General features: G+C 36.6%; 4 protein-coding genes across 5 annotated transcripts; all 4 read right to left on the bottom strand.

Moving 5' to 3' along the window:
- Positions 1-620: 620 nt before the first annotated feature.
- Positions 621-4,765, bottom strand: LOC137937543 (probable apyrase 7). 2 transcript variants are annotated; one of them, XR_011109619.1, is made up of 3 exons: positions 3,451-4,765; positions 1,029-2,068; positions 621-855 (listed from the first exon to the last, which is right to left on the bottom strand). XR_011109619.1 is itself a non-coding variant. In XM_068782611.1 (2 exons), the coding sequence occupies exons 1-2, from the start codon at positions 4,553-4,555 to the stop codon at positions 1,503-1,505; spliced, it is 1,671 nt and encodes a 556-aa protein (XP_068638712.1). In that variant the 5' UTR covers positions 4,556-4,765; the 3' UTR covers positions 621-1,502. The 2 variants fall into 2 exon arrangements, 1 of the variants encoding a protein (XP_068638712.1); XM_068782611.1 differs by having other exon boundaries at positions 621-2,068.
- Positions 4,766-6,448: 1,683 nt separating this feature from the next.
- Positions 6,449-6,868, bottom strand: LOC137937387 (uncharacterized). The gene has a single exon (XM_068782451.1). It carries the CDS (start codon positions 6,866-6,868, stop codon positions 6,449-6,451), a length of 420 nt encoding a protein of 139 aa, XP_068638552.1.
- Positions 6,799-9,908, bottom strand: LOC137936796 (uncharacterized). The gene is made up of 3 exons (XM_068781680.1): positions 9,706-9,908; positions 8,490-8,803; positions 6,799-6,917 (listed from the first exon to the last, which is right to left on the bottom strand). The coding sequence occupies exons 1-3, from the start codon at positions 9,906-9,908 to the stop codon at positions 6,886-6,888; spliced, it is 549 nt and encodes a 182-aa protein (XP_068637781.1). The 3' UTR covers positions 6,799-6,885.
- Positions 9,909-11,070: 1,162 nt separating this feature from the next.
- Positions 11,071-14,866, bottom strand: LOC137936749 (uncharacterized). The gene is made up of 3 exons (XM_068781611.1): positions 14,618-14,866; positions 13,755-13,938; positions 11,071-11,528 (listed from the first exon to the last, which is right to left on the bottom strand). Exons 1-3 carry the CDS (start codon positions 14,757-14,759, stop codon positions 11,306-11,308), a joined length of 549 nt encoding a protein of 182 aa, XP_068637712.1. The 5' UTR covers positions 14,760-14,866; the 3' UTR covers positions 11,071-11,305.
- Between the last annotated feature and the right edge of the window lie 312 nt (positions 14,867-15,178).

Here is a 15,178-nt window from a genome sequence, read left to right as displayed (position 1 = left end):
ATAATTATTCTTGCTTGATTCTAAGGAGCACAGGTTTTGTGAGAATTACCATGTATCAAAAGGTGTGTGCCTTTACACAGCTCCCTCACCACTAACTATTGACTGCATCTATCTTGGTGTAAAGCCTATTTATCAGTTTAAAATTATGACAATTAGATACATCATCTTTGCACATGTTATTCAAGAATTAGCTAAAGAATACCCCAAACACAAGTTCACCCCAACGTTTGTGTTTCTGAGATAAGAAGAAAAAGACCTAACTTAAAGAGAATTGACTTTCCTGTATTATATTTGTTCAAGTTCGGATTACGTCCATTCCAAAATGACTTATCGAAGTTAAGACGCTTTTTTTAATTAATAACCATACAATTTTTTTTAACATTAACGTATACAGGATTATTTACACAAACACCCCCTTTCGGGTCCATGCCTAACAAGTAGACCATAAGCTTGAGACATGGACAACATAAGGCCGAACAAAACATTCCCCTAGGTTTGATATCATAATAAAGTTGGGTCCAAATCCATCCTAAAATGACTGGCCAAAGATAGTAAACTTTTTCCAAACTAATAGCCACCAAATATTTCATCTTTTTTAAAAAAAAAAATGGTGTGTTTTATTAAAACAGCAAGGTTAATCAATTACAACAAGAGATTGCATGAGATCTCCATATTTAGACATGGAACCAAAAGCAAGAAAAAAGGGAAGTAATGTCTCCGATGTCCCGAAAAGATACCGATATTCAAGAGCAGTGAACCCCCCCATTCCACTATACCATCCAGAAAATATTCACTTCTAATGACTTGGTGATTTTTATTGTCTTGCATATGAGTACTTATGAATCACCAGAAACCCTGTAGAAAAGAAGAAAAAAAAAGAGAATTTGACCATTATTATTCCTATAAGTAGTTAGTGAAAACGAGATAATGATCAAATTCTTTTTTTCATTAACTATTTTTGGAAATAATAATAATCAAACTCTTATTTTCTTTTCTTTTGTCTTTTTTTCATGGAGTTCCAAATATACCCTTCAGTCTTGTAAGTTTCAGAGGCTATGAAGGAGACTGCAGGGCCTCAGCTGTAGGATGGCAATGACTTCTGCAGCAGTCCATGGCCTCTGCTGGCTGCAGTTGATGCCTTTGCTTTAAAATGCTTACAGAGTGACGAAGCCAGAAACATGGGCCTAAAGATTACATCACACTGCCATATTTTCCTTAAGCTTGCACATGCCAGCCTTGCTCCTTAAGAGTCTGATATCAAAGAATTTTACCACCCACAACAGAAGCAAAAGAGAGAAAGGAGCATGCTCTGTGTCTACATCTTGACTCCTTTGCCCGTTGGATCAGGAAAATCATTCTTGCATCTTATCCACCACAAAGATTTGTGTATCCCCTAACAGACTACTAAAACTCCCCTGTATATATTAGAAGCTATTAAACTGCCTGATACAAATAGCATTCCAAGTCTAGTTACAGAGACCTTCCACAAGTTTTGAATTTCACTAATTCAGCTGTCTTTTTGAACGTATATAGGATGGCAGTGAGATGCTAAGATTAGCTGCCCCTCTTTTCCCAGCCATAGGCCCTAAAACTGCTACATTGTGCTTAACTTTCACCATGTAGAGAATAGATATAAGGCAGAAAAACAGGAGAAATAGAAGAACAGGGGAAGATATGACTTCTACCATTCTGATTGCAAAATGGTCAGCTAGATCTTCGGATTTCCCTAACCAAAGATGTTGATCTTCAACTAAAGCAGCTCCTAACGTCCACGAAACATCCCCAGGGCCAAACATTATCTCTACATCACCCAAACACAATGCATCCTCAAGGAGATATGCCAAATAGGGCATTCTGAAACATGACTGTTCAGCATAATGTCGTGTTTTATAAATATCCCCCAAGTCCTCCCATGGTCTTGAGCATAATTCTTCACCTCTCACCAGAAGCTCTGTCAGATTAACTTTTGGATTCAAATTCAAGGTACTGTAAACGGCAAAAAATCCAGATAATGCACGAAAGCGTGAAACCATATAGGAGAAAGTTGTTTGATTCAACAAATCTGTGCCTACAAAAAAAATGCAGTGAATGTCAACTATGTGATAATCGTGGAAAGAAAAAAATAAAAAAATCAGAATTACATGAATATACTTGATAAGGAAAAAAAATCTCTGATATTGATACCAGTGGTTTGGCTCAAGTCATAAAAATAAAATTATTATTGTTGATGTGTACTAGCAGTATTAAAGCTTAAATATGTATGGCACTGTGCATTTCCTTCAAATGTAGAGTAGTCATAGATGACTAAAGGTGTCAAGTAATCAGTCTCAAACAAGTTTCAAGCCCATGGTTTTACTTATTTGCCTTTTTTTTCCCCTTCTTTTGAATGTAGTTGAGCAAAAATTTGCAGCCTTCTTATTATTGATTGATGATTTCTCCACCTTAAAATTTAAAGTCAGTTGAAAAGATACCATGTGCAGATTCACATGAACAATCCCACAAAATTAGTTCATAAATTATAATTTCAACCTATTGGTTTATAAGCCTGAGCAATAGGCCTCCTAAATGGCTACTCATTTAGGATAGAGTAGAGCTCCAACTTATTGCGACCAAAATACTTCAGGTGGAACCTGGCTGGAGCTTTTTTCACGTAAGTAGCCTAGAGGACAATCCATTATCCAATTATGGGCTGAATTCATGTTCTCATATTAGACAAGACTCGTGCAGGCTGCCAACCTGATGCAACCCTCAGTTACTTAGAGAAAAAAACAATCAGTGAAAATTTATTAGAATGGGAATGGAAAAAAAGTTCTGCATCTGGGTGATCACCAATTTGTTAGGCCATCAACTATGAACACCCAGACTATCCATTTTTTAGCCTGTAATAAAGAATTTGTCCACAGAGATAGTGATCTCCTCCCTATCCAAATAGGGAAAACAATTTTCCAATATTATTTTCACTGTGGTACCAGAAATATATAAGCATGCCCGATATATGCATCAACTAACATAATGCTGTATAAGCCAATTTGGTTTAAGTAATTTACATCAAGCACAGTTAGATTTAGCATTAGGCAGTGGTCGCTACATGTGTCATCCTTTCTTCTTCTGTATCTTCTATGGCATGGTTGGTTGGGTATGCAACATGAATAGAGACTTTTTGACCTTTTTTAATAGTTCAGGCCCAGGTGATCTGGTCACTTGTTAGTTGCAGCACATTTTATTTTATTTTAAATATAGACTAAAATGGTTTTTTATTTCCAAAACAAGGTTTTCCATGTCACAGTAAAGTTTAACCAATTACCAAGGGTTCCTATATGGAAAGCACTAGCTCTGCTTTAGGAACCTCATGCCAATGCTCCTAACCGTAATTGTCATTACTAATCATGTAAAAGCAAACAATCATACTAAGGTGGGATCAAGATAGAGCAGAAGAAATTGGCCACTAACCAATTAAAGGTGGCACTTTGCAGTTGAAGTCATTCATAAACTGTAACCAATCTGAGCTGTTTGAATAGATTGAAGTGGCCTTTGCAACTTCCTTGCATTCTTGCCAGTTTGGATCACCAACCAGATGGAGCAAAGTGGACTCATTATTCATATGTTGACCGATTGGATTTTGCCAGTCTGTGCCACTGGGCATAAAATGGCAGCCATAACAAGTATAATTTTGGTTAAACCCAGAATTGAGACAAGGATGTCTGAGTTCCAATGTGCCATTCTTTCTAACTCTGAGAGACTTCTGTTTGCTCAACATAAGAATAGATCTTTCAAATGCTGCATTCAAACCTAATGCAGGTAGTGAATAAGCCAGGAGCTGATGTTCTATGGAACCAATTTTTGATGTAAGGAAGTGTTCTCCTTCTCTTGTTTCCTTCACTTCCATAACCACCTGTAAAGAAGAACCACCCAAATCAAGAACCCCTAAAGTTGACTCAGTTGAAGGATGCTTCAACCTTTTCATTTTGTAGTTTAGAGCAACCCAGCCATAGTAAGACTCTTCTTTCCCACGCAGCACCCTTATCCAACTACTCCGGTATATAAAATGATGTTTTTTCAATATGGACTCTGCACACTTCAAAACCCAGCCTGCATCTTCAACTGGCAACCTACGCAAACCTGCCGTAGCTAAAACAAATGCAGGAGTTTTTGCATGTTTATCCAAAGGTATCTGGTGCTCTGCCCAAAGAAGAAGTGGCTCCAGAGCGGAGATTATACCAGAAAAATTGCCAACAAATTTATCCAGACCTGGCTCTGTTTGCATGCAGTGATACTGACAAATATCACGCTGAGGTGCTGCCCTGGAAGAAGGGACAGGAAGTGACTGCAACATGGTGGGTAGAACCTGATCATTTGTGTTGTTTATTAACCATTCATACACACTTATGCGTGTACCCGTGCTCCCACAGTCCAGAACAACAGTAAAATGGGAAGACTGAGTTACAGTGGAGACTTTATAAGGTCCATTGGCAAGAAAAACAATGATCACCATAATCAGAACAACCAAAACGATGAAAGAGATTTTCAGTCCACATTGACATAGGCGAGGATCCATGAATGGGAGTTCAATATTAGAGAGGGTTCTGGACTAAGTAGAAAGAGCATAGACAAAAATGCGCTGTTAAGCTCATAGACTTCTACCTCCTCAATTTGTAATTCTGCAATTCCTTCCAAGCATACGAGGACCCTTCCTCAATATCGAGTCCCTTCCAAACAGGAAAAGAAAACTCCAAAGAAGATACAAACACCCACAAAGTTGGAGTTGATAACGCGAACAAGATCATCCCTTTTGGAAAAACATTAACCATACAGTCTTACCATGCTAGCGTAAGAATTCCACACCCATCAGCTAATAATCGCAAGCGAGTGCATGAAACCAATAAAAATAACAAAAAAATAATAAATAAACCATCATTGTGCAGCTAAAAATGTGTCTGCAATTTCATTTTCTTACATCAAATGCAACCCAAGGCCATTTTAGTACCCCTTGGGAATGAGAAGGAAACTAAATACATACTCTTGTAATCAATTCCGTGAGGCACCTTCTGGGAGAGAGGAAAGAAAAAATGTATGAGCAAGTTCATATTCTCACACCGAATGCTACCTATGCCATGTTAGCACCCTCTGAGAATGAATAGATAAACAAGTAAGAGGGTTATCAGGATGCCCTCGTAATTAATTCCGCTGAGGCCTCTCTGTGTTAACTGATAAATAACTCAGAATTTTTTTGGCAAACTCAACCAGATCAATTGGTTAACTATTGAAGAGTCCAACTCGCCCCCATGGACTTGTGACTCCGATCCTGTAGGCTTTGGTGACTCAAGGTTCGTATTAGAGAAAGGAGAGCAAGGGGAACAAGTAATGGATTGTTGCCTCCCCCCGGCTCTTTTTGTGTTGGTGATCGATAATGGACTAAAAAGGTATTTTCTATGACATTAAATACCTTTACTTTATTTTTTAATTAAAAACGTTAAATACTTAAAATGATTGAATGCATGATAGTTTAAGACGTGTCGGACCTGGCTCTGATACTATAAGTATGGAAAACCAATCTACACAAGAAAGATGGACCGGAACCACTTTTGACAAATACAACCTAAAAGACCAGTTTGTTAAGTGCGGAAAGCCAAGTACCTAACCCATCAATAGACCAAGGGTGGACGAAACCTAACCCAGGTGGACCGGAACCACCTAACTCTGACACCTACTGTTCCCGTTCCCTACCGTTTCCGTCGGGATTCGAATGCGAAACGTGATGCCCAACTCTGATACCATGTCAAACACCTAGCCAATAGGACTTCCCAGGAAGGAACCCATCCTAGTACTACTCTCGCCCAAGCTCGTTTAACTTCAGAGTTCTGAGTCAGACGCCTAGCCAATACAACCCAAAAGACCGATCTGATGAATTGTATTGGCTAGGCGTTTGAAAGACTCATAGGTTAAACAATCAAGAACGTTTAAAAATATATTTTTTATTTTAGATAACATAAATTTAAAGGTATTATTTATGTTATCTAATTTAATAAAATGAAGTTATTCAATTGATTAATCTTAAGACACGATTTATATTATATAATAATATAATTATTATTTTATTATAATTAATAAAATTAAGATATTAAATGCCTTAGATATTGAATTTATAAAATATACAAGGTAAGGTTTAACAATTAATAATCTTTAAATTAGATACATCAATTTCGATTTAATATATTTAATAATTAACTTCATACATATTTTATTTAATTAATATATTTAGTTTATAAATGAAGCCAAATTATAAAAATTAAATTACGTTAATAACATACTCAATAATTAGAATTCAATTTATAGAACAATTTTTTGAAGCTAACCTTACTAATGAGTCCCAACTACCATAGCAACGAGATTCTGCAGCCTCTTCCGCATTCTGTGTATAGAAATTTGTATTACAGCCAAGAAAATAGCTTCAACGACTGGTCTGAAATTTGTATTCCAGACCAGTAGATCGGCAGTCTTCAGTTTCAGACCCAGCAATATTCACCCAAACTTCATTAACACGTCCAATAATCCGAAAAGGAGAGTTATACTGGGCTATAGAGTACGCATATTTCCCTCCGCCAGCAGTTGCATTTGCCCATGGAGATCTGCTTAAGCTAATAGCAAGTTTCTCTGCCTCGGCAACTATGTTGTTGTCCTTTGCAAACCCAGAAAATTTCCTGACTGCAACACAATGGCTTGCCTCGTTATCTGACTGTAGATGAAGTTCAGGGAGGGGGAGGGGCGGGGTTGACTGGTACTTCAATGGCAGATAAAGACGGATGAGGTAGGCTGATGAATGCAGTGGACCTGCGTCCGGAACAATGCTTGTTAAGACTGGGGTGGTCATGGCTATCCGAGAAAAGTTCAGATTGGCACCTTGAATGTACTGAAATAGCCTGAGAAAAACAGAAGAAAGAAGAAAACATTACTCCAAATCAGTCTTAGTAGGCACCATTGTGTTTAGATTTGAAGCTTGACAAGTCCAGGTATAGAGAGAAAGAGAGTTCAGAAACAAGATCAGATGATCCGTCAAAAGGTAAATAATTATGGTAGAAGCATTACAAAAAAGTATAATATTCCTATTTCAATGAGTAGGAAAAATTAGAACTGATGAAAGAGAAATTTCTCCACTAAGACACTTAAAAATTCAAAAACATAAAAATTGTAAGAAATAAACCTTGTCAAAATTAATGCTGCTTCATGTACTACATGTTTTTGGTAATAGCATGTTATTCAAATTATCAACCACTGTTAGATGACTAGGAACCCTTGGTGCAATTTAGAGATCACATTCCATTGAATATCACATTCCCTTGGAGTAATTTCATTTGGTTCCAATGAATTTTAAGCTACTTCAATTTTCAAACATGATGAACTCTCATGTACTTAGGTTCCCAATAATCTTTAAGAGGAAGACATTTGCAAGTCATTATTTTTGCTGAAGTACAAAAAACATTATAATATGAGCCACTAGCCTGAACAATTGGACCAAAAGAATTAGCTAACTGAAAGGCTGTATAATAGACACTGGATCATAAACATTAATTTATAAGCAAAACACAAGTACAAAGACTAACATCATCAAGTCTGATAAACAAACAACAAGTTGGTCAAATTAACCGCCGGAAATAATTTACTTAGTAGATAGATGTGAATGTTGGTGGGACTAAAACTGCCAGCAAAGCTTGCTAGACCAAATAAGAGCAGGTTTGGCTTTTGAATGAAAGCAGATTGATGTCAAATCAACATAATACATGTATCTAACAGCTGAGTAGCAGTTAAACACACTTTATGGCACCAAAACCAAAAGAATGAAACATTATATTGCATTAAATTTGCACGATTAAGGAATGCACAGATTATAAATCCCAAGAACTTGCTTTTGTACAATTTATCTGTCCAAGATTTCCCAAACCAACTTTCTTTTGTACCATATATTTGTCCAAGTTTTTCCAAACCCAGAAGTTCAGAATTAAGCCTTTTGACTCGGATACCTCGTAAATAGTATCAATGGGCATGTTAGACCCTAAATGATGATTTCTCTGCAAATGAATTCAATTTGGTGCTCCTGGATTTAATGTTAATTTCAAGGCACTTATTTTTTAAGCTGAAAGATAACTACCCGGCAACCTGGCTAACAATTCAGAAATGATCCTTTAAAATAGTTTTTGTAAGTCTATTAGAACTTCAGAATTATGTAATTCTCAATGCCAATAGAAATTCCCACAAGAAGATTCTTCATTAGAAGGCAATCTGCATGGACGGATTTTTACAAGGATGTCAAATACTATTGCCTTTCCATGATAATATGATGAAGCATTACAAGAAACTATGTACACACCAGAGAATTCCACAAAGAGACTAGCAACCCCCTCCAATATAACCCACAACATCCATCCAAACCTCATTTAACCGTTCAGTGAGATGAAATGAGGCATTGTACTGTGCAATAGAATAAGTATACTTGCCTTCAGAAATATTTGAATTTGGCAAGTGTGGCTCACCTATACTGGCCACTAGATTTCCTACTTCATCCCCAATATTAGTGTCATGAGCAAATCCAGAAAATTTTCTAATTGCTATACAGTGATTTCCCCACTTTTTAAATTGCAGGTTTTGCTGAGGAAGTGGAAGAGGTATAGACTGCTGCAATCGTGAAGATATATAAAAGCTCACTAAATAGTCTGAGGATTTTTCCTGCGGTATTACAGTCGTTAGGATAGGAGCAGTCATCTTCAGTTGAGATGAATTAGTGTTTGCACCATGGACATATTGACGCAACCTGAGGATCCAAATATCAAAGACATAAAAGACAGTTTTTTCATGATAGTTTATACTGGAAATGACAAAGATAGTTTGACAGCAGAGTTCTTTTGCTAATTCTAAATTACCATTATCAAATTGACTGGAAAGAGAAGAACAAAGGGCTCATAAAACACTAAAGGGAAAAACATAGAAGCAAATTAAATAATTTACAGTCTGGAAGATCATTACTATTTGACATTTTTAGACATAACTAATTTAATTTGTTTCCCCATGAGAATTTTCTTCAGTTAAAATTTAGTGATGACGATAATGACATAACAAAAATCAGAGACAAAATCTTATTCTCAGCCTAAAAACAAAAATTCCCAAACCAAAGAAGTTGTTTACTTCTACAAGTGTTGCACTAGAGAGACTTCAAAACATCAGCATCTGATAATAAATGTCCATAAACAGCTTCCAGATGATAAGTATTTTTAATTCCTTAAGAGGTCCCCTCACTTCAACCCGAAAACCAACTTACGAATTCAAATCTATACAAAGACAAGTTTGAGTATATTTTCTTAAACGCGTACCCAACCCGAATACAAACTGAACAGCACAGAAAACATAGTTGTTCCTTTAAACCAAAACGACGGTAAAACTAAAAAAATTCTAAAATGCGCTCAATGAAGAAAGCCAGAACATTTTACATTAATTTACAAATTTTTATATATTACATCTCTACCATCAAATTTCACGTTCATATAAATTCAAAGCTCTTGTGAAAAGCTTTCAAGTTATTTTACGAATATAATCCTACTAAATACAGGCCACGCCCGTCGGCCAAAAGAAAAATAGTATAAACCAAACAATAAATTACCAATAACTCTATCCCAAGAAACAGCAAGAAGGTAAATAAATCCACATTCCACTTAAAACCTGTGAAATCCTTCTCTAGTTGCCTTATCAAATGAAATTCCACGAACAGGAGCCGACATCCAAGCAGTCTCCCGATACAATCGGACCTCAAAATCCGATTCCGAGTGCACGACGGTGTACTGAGGCGATTCGATGGCATCGCCACAGACAAAAACGAAGAAGAAACAAAGGATGATGAGAGAGGGAGGGAATTTCAACTCCATCTTGCTCGACTGAGTACAAGCAGTTGAGAAGTATCTCTAGTTATATAGTCTTAGAAACCCGCTAAATTACCATTTTATCCCCCTCTGTGCTAAGGCAGTGGGACCTACTGTAGGCATGCACCCTTTAAGATTAACCTTAAATTAGTGATTAACCACAGTAATTATACGGCTCCCACAACGTTTATACTTTTTACAGTAAATAATAATTTTTTCCAGTAAATTTAGATAAAATGAATTATATAAAAAAATTTCTCGGGTGGAAATTCGGTAGCCAAATTCACAGCCTTCGGGAGGTGGGGGGAGGAGAGTCCGCCTAGGATGAATTCTTTTCTCGTTTTTTTAGTCTGGGCACCTAATTATGTCAACATAGAAAAATTATGAAAAACTTAATTTCCTTTGAAAATATTTTGGTTGTGAGAATCAAATATCAAAACAACCGTGATGATGCGCTGAATTGTCTTGTCCACGAGTCACAACAGCACCCATGTTGATAAAAATAAAAGGGTATCAAGTCTCGTTCTGTTGATTACAGATGCTCATACGACGAAGAAGAGAGACTGCTGTCGGTTTACCAGAGATCGTCCTCCATTGAGCACGAAACAATTTTATAAGGAGATGGTGATCAAGTGGGTTAGTCAAAAGAACTCAAAAAATTTGCTCAGTACCAAAGGAACGAAGATGCTCCCGAGCACCAATAGATCGTTCCCACGGTGCTCTGAAGCCATGCCCTCCTGTCGACCATTTATTTTTCCAATTTTGGTCGGAGTAAGCAGTTTTAGTATGAGAACGAGAGCACTCGACCGAAGAACTTACCAGTGGGGGGACCCATTGTAGATATGTTATGATCTGGTATCCACTTCCGCGATGGTCTGAGAAGTGATGGCTTGCTGCTACTACATAAGAAAACAGATTAGATGGCCCTGTTTACATGGGACACAGAAAAAGCTAACCATCAAGCATAAAATAGTTTCATCCTTCATAATTCTAGTCCTAGTTGTGGAACTGGAGAGGCAGGCTACAAACCAACTTCATTTCATATATCATTCAGTCATGATTCATATAGAAGTGGAGATAACCCAACCAGAAGTATCATCATGATTAAAAAGGCAAGCAGACCAGCTAAGATACGAAACTTTGGATAATTTAATACAGATACACGAAGTTACCAGTACACCACTGAATATTTATTAAATATGAGAAGCAATTTAACTATTTATACCTGAATCCTAGAGCAAGTAAACAACATATCACAAAACAGCCTTGTTGGCTTTTCTTCATGAAATTTCGATAGCAAAAACCAGACCAAGAAACTCACAAGAATACATCTTTAAAACTTCTTTTGACAGAGAATGACCCATCAAGATCGACGCTAGCACACAAACTTAATGTGGACCATTTCACTTAGTTATTACTTTGAACCCCTTCTCTTTCAAGAATGCACTCCACTCCACCTCTTTGCGGCTAGCTCCACCATATACTACATATTTTGGTAGTATTTTCCCATAGGTCATCAAAGCTCCACCATCTTCTACAGCTTTGCCGACAGCTGTTGCCAGGTAACCATCGCCAAGGTTCAGACCTGCTTTGGGTTTTAGCTCGCTCACCAAACGTTTCATATACCTGCACTTGAAGAAAGAAGAGTATAAACAATAACCAAGCAAAGAAGAAGCTAATTGAAAGAGATTAATGTACATTAACAAAAAGGTGCCTGCCAGGTGTTGAAATCTCTAGAAATGAGTTATTCTTCATTAACAAAAGATTGAAAAATAAATTGAGAAAAAAAGAGCTATATATGCATTTCATAAATGACGCTGTTACCAGAAACAAATAGGTAGCATAAATTTCAAGTACAGAAAGAAGCTTAAGAAACGGCAGGAAAAGATTCCCTAGTCCACAGGAAAATGTTCTCTAAGAAACATTTTTTGAAAACACACCATCCTCATCAAAACATCATCTCATCTATGTTGGAGTTGACAACATGTCCTCCATTCTGCTGTATCATTTACCAATTCCTTGGTCTTGTCAAACAATTCTTATAAGTGAATTAATAGGTCCTGTATGACAGACACAAAACATATGAGACTTATTTTACCAGTTACTAATGTTGTTCCTAAAGAACTGGGTTCAAGACAACCTGTAAATAAAAAACTAAATAGAAAAATGATAATATAAAAAAATAAGTTAAATAGAAGAGTAAAGTGTATAAGTTGATTCTTACTACTTTTTTTAAAATAAGGATGAGGAAAATAACTTTTGAAAGAAAACGAAGCTGAAGTGAGCTACTTTGAACAAATGAAAAGCCAAAATAAAATAGTTTTATCAAACCAAACAGTCTTGAGTACAATTGAGAAGTACAATAAGAGAGGGGCAAAGGAAGGGAAAGGGGAGGACATGTGAACACATACATTCATGCAAGTCAGAACCAGCAAAAGTAGTTTGGAATGTGGTTGACCTTTTACACATGGGGTATTAAACACATGAGGTCCCGAGTTCTGAAGCTGGACTGAAGCCAATAATAATCCAGTCCAAATCCAACACAAAACCCATCTATTTATCAGGATATTGGGACAGTCATACCACAAGTCTTACATCATTTTGAAATTTTAGAATTGGACATGTTTTCTAACTGCAAGCTTTTAGCATTTAATTAACATGTTGTCTAACTAAAAGCCTTTAATTAATCTGCTTCTAACAATCTACAGCAGTGAGCAGAACACTTTGTTGTAAAACTTGACTAGACCAAGAAGTAGCCATCCCCAATAAAAGCTGAACAGAAAAGCAAAATTAGCAGATATCTATTGATAAAGTGAACACACCTTAGTATGAGATCTAAAACAGGATTCATCCATCCCACAATAACAAGGATAACTGAAGCACTTGCAAGTTCTTATTTTCTTAAGGAAATCATAAACTTCATAAATACTGTAAAACTTGCTGTTTTGGTAATGTATATTAGAGTTAACTCTTGCCTCTATTCTTTTTTTTTTTTTTTTTTTGAAAATGATGTATATATTAACAGAAAAAGTTACAAAGGACAGAGGAGCAAATCCCTAACAACAAGAGATTGAAGGGTGCCTCTGTTCTTCACTCACTCCAAGACTCGAGTACCTATCTTCATCACCAGTTTGAAGCCATGTACACCCAACAAGATGCCGCCACCGCCGCCACATAAGAAAAGTTCTTGGACTTCCTACAATCAGTGGACTTAGCAACATTTTTTAATTCCAGAACAAGGAAACTTGGACCTCTTGGATAACAGTGATTTCCTTCCAAATAGAGTCAATATCACCAATTCAATTCAAACAGATATAGTTGGCATTATCTTTCCATGAAAATGATGTGCAGGTTTACATGCCTTTACTTTTCAGACAGGCAGTAAGTAGATGGAAAAGGGTAGGAGCTATTTTCTAGAAAAACTCTGATCACTATTTACATAATCTGCTAAGTTTCTTTTAGCCATCCTTCTCCAGGAATCATAAGTTCATAGAAGAACTTTCAGTACTCCATGAGAGCATTCACATATCATGGTTATTGCATAACTGGAGTAAGCAATACAGCATTCAAAAAAAGGTAAGATCAGATAACAAGCAAGAAACAGTAGGTATGCTAAATGCAGCAGGGAGCCTTCTTCACCATGCCAGCTTTATCCAGGCCATGTTCAGTTAGGTTCATGTGTCCTCCTCCATTTACCTGTACTCTTAGCTATCATACGCATGCATCCAAGAATTCTCAAGAGTTACCTACATGTTTCTCAGTGCATACGTGCATAATCTAGTTCATGGACATGAAAGAAGAGGAATACAATTACACCAGTGGATAAAAATGACAGCTTAAGTGAAGAAATACCAGGTCTTGGTGTAACTTTCGGGCACTACTATATCACCTCCAAGGGCCTTAAGCTCCTCAATTGTGTCTGGTGTACCAGGTTTGTCTTCAATTATGCTAAGTGTTTGAATTCCAAGCTTCTTTGCTTCCTGGATAACCTTTTTGCCAATGTCACTATCTCCACAATTCTGGACCAGCGTATCACCTTAACAGAAAACCATTGTCACAAGGAGAGTTAGAGAGGTTGCACTCAGACTAAAGGATAGATATTTTAACACGAAAAACAATGTAAAACTACAAAACATTCACAAAACACTAAATTGTCAAAAAACTAGAAATGAACATCGACAACACTATAAAAACTGGAGGATGACCATCTCAACTGACCAGACCCAACGCAGCAGTAAAATGTATGTCTAAATGGAAGTCAAATGTGCACCAGAAATATCAATTTATCTAAGTATTTTTTTCTAATTCACATTACCCACGAGTCCTTGACCTCTAATCTGAGAGCTAAAAGATGGCCAAATTTCCCATCGGGCAAAAAGTTATTTGAATGTCTAGGATTTACAAAAGCTTAGACCCCAATGCCGTTACTCATGAAAGATTTCCATTTCAATCGTGTTAACAAGTAAAAAAAGACACTTATGACCATAAAAATGGCAGATGGTAAGCAGTGTAAAGAACCCCCCCAAAAAGCTACAATAAGCCAATTCGAAATTGCCCATACATCAACGGAAACATCTTAGCTTCTTCTGAGCCCGATAAATCATAAGAACCATAAGATCCTCACAACTCGAGTTAATGCTTCGGAGAATTTAGTTTGAGATGAACAAGAGTTGAAAACTGGAAATACAAAAACAAAATTAGGGATTCTGAATTACCTTTATGCAAAGAGAAGGAACGGAGGATGGACGAAACATCTACCGTTTGAGAAGCCGATTCAGTGGAGAAGAAGCTTAAGATTTCACCACGGATATTAGAGTTTTGTCGCCCGATGACGACGAATCTGCACAGAGATTGCATGTTTCCCACTCGTGGAGAACTCGATAAAGATCGGTTTCAGTGATTTCCGTCCCGATTCCTTTCAGTGTGTCCACGTGAGACGACGGAAATTTCGAATCAGAGAGGTGTTCAGATACTTCCATATTGATCACTTGCGGAAGACGCACGGGAAAAATAACAAAATTAGGTAGATAACAAATTTAGAATTAATATTTTAAATATAAATTATAGTAAATAAAATGATAATATTTAACAATCGAAAAAATCAAATCAAGAAAAACTAAACGTGAAAGATGATTAATTGGAAAAAAAATCTTACATTAAAATTATTAAAAATTAATATTAAATTATAAGATTGAACAATAAACTTTGACGATGAAGACGGTCTTATTAAACTATAAGATTGAACAGCTATCAAATGTTCAAGAACACACTTTGGG

Source organism: Aristolochia californica, unplaced genomic scaffold, assembly GCF_029961685.1.
Source record: "Aristolochia californica isolate CCGP_79_NKW_82.1479 unplaced genomic scaffold, dmAriCali1.0.hap1 SCAF_7, whole genome shotgun sequence".
Lineage (NCBI taxonomy): Eukaryota > Viridiplantae > Streptophyta > Magnoliopsida > Piperales > Aristolochiaceae > Aristolochia > Aristolochia californica.
The sequence above is the reverse complement of the archived record's forward strand: the minus strand, read 5'-3'. Positions and strand labels throughout refer to the sequence as shown.

What these genes read in the sequence shown, in the direction of transcription:
- LOC137937543 (XM_068782611.1), bottom strand. Translation starts at nt 4,555, where the DNA reads ATGGATCCTCGCCTATGTCAATGTGGACTGAAAATCTCTTTCATCGTT. An exon ending in CAAAGTGCCACCTTTAATTG is followed by an intron (nt 2,069 to 3,450) that starts GTTAGTGGCCAA and finishes TTTTTTTTGTAG; the next exon opens with GCACAGATTTGTTGAATCAA.
- LOC137937387 (XM_068782451.1), bottom strand. Translation starts at nt 6,868, where the DNA reads ATGACCACCCCAGTCTTAACAAGCATTGTTCCGGACGCAGGTCCACTG.
- LOC137936796 (XM_068781680.1), bottom strand. Translation starts at nt 9,908, where the DNA reads ATGGAGTTGAAATTCCCTCCCTCTCTCATCATCCTTTGTTTCTTCTTC. An exon ending in ACTAGAGAAGGATTTCACAG is followed by an intron (nt 8,804 to 9,705) that starts GTTTTAAGTGGA and finishes TTGGATCCTCAG; the next exon opens with GTTGCGTCAATATGTCCATG. An exon ending in AAATTCAAATATTTCTGAAG is followed by an intron (nt 6,918 to 8,489) that starts GCAAGTATACTT and finishes TGTTTTTCTCAG; the next exon opens with GCTATTTCAGTACATTCAAG.
- LOC137936749 (XM_068781611.1), bottom strand. Translation starts at nt 14,759, where the DNA reads ATGCAATCTCTGTGCAGATTCGTCGTCATCGGGCGACAAAACTCTAAT. An exon ending in TTCCTTCTCTTTGCATAAAG is followed by an intron (nt 13,939 to 14,617) that starts GTAATTCAGAAT and finishes TTTTCTGTTAAG; the next exon opens with GTGATACGCTGGTCCAGAAT. An exon ending in GAAAGTTACACCAAGACCTG is followed by an intron (nt 11,529 to 13,754) that starts GTATTTCTTCAC and finishes CTTCAAGTGCAG; the next exon opens with GTATATGAAACGTTTGGTGA.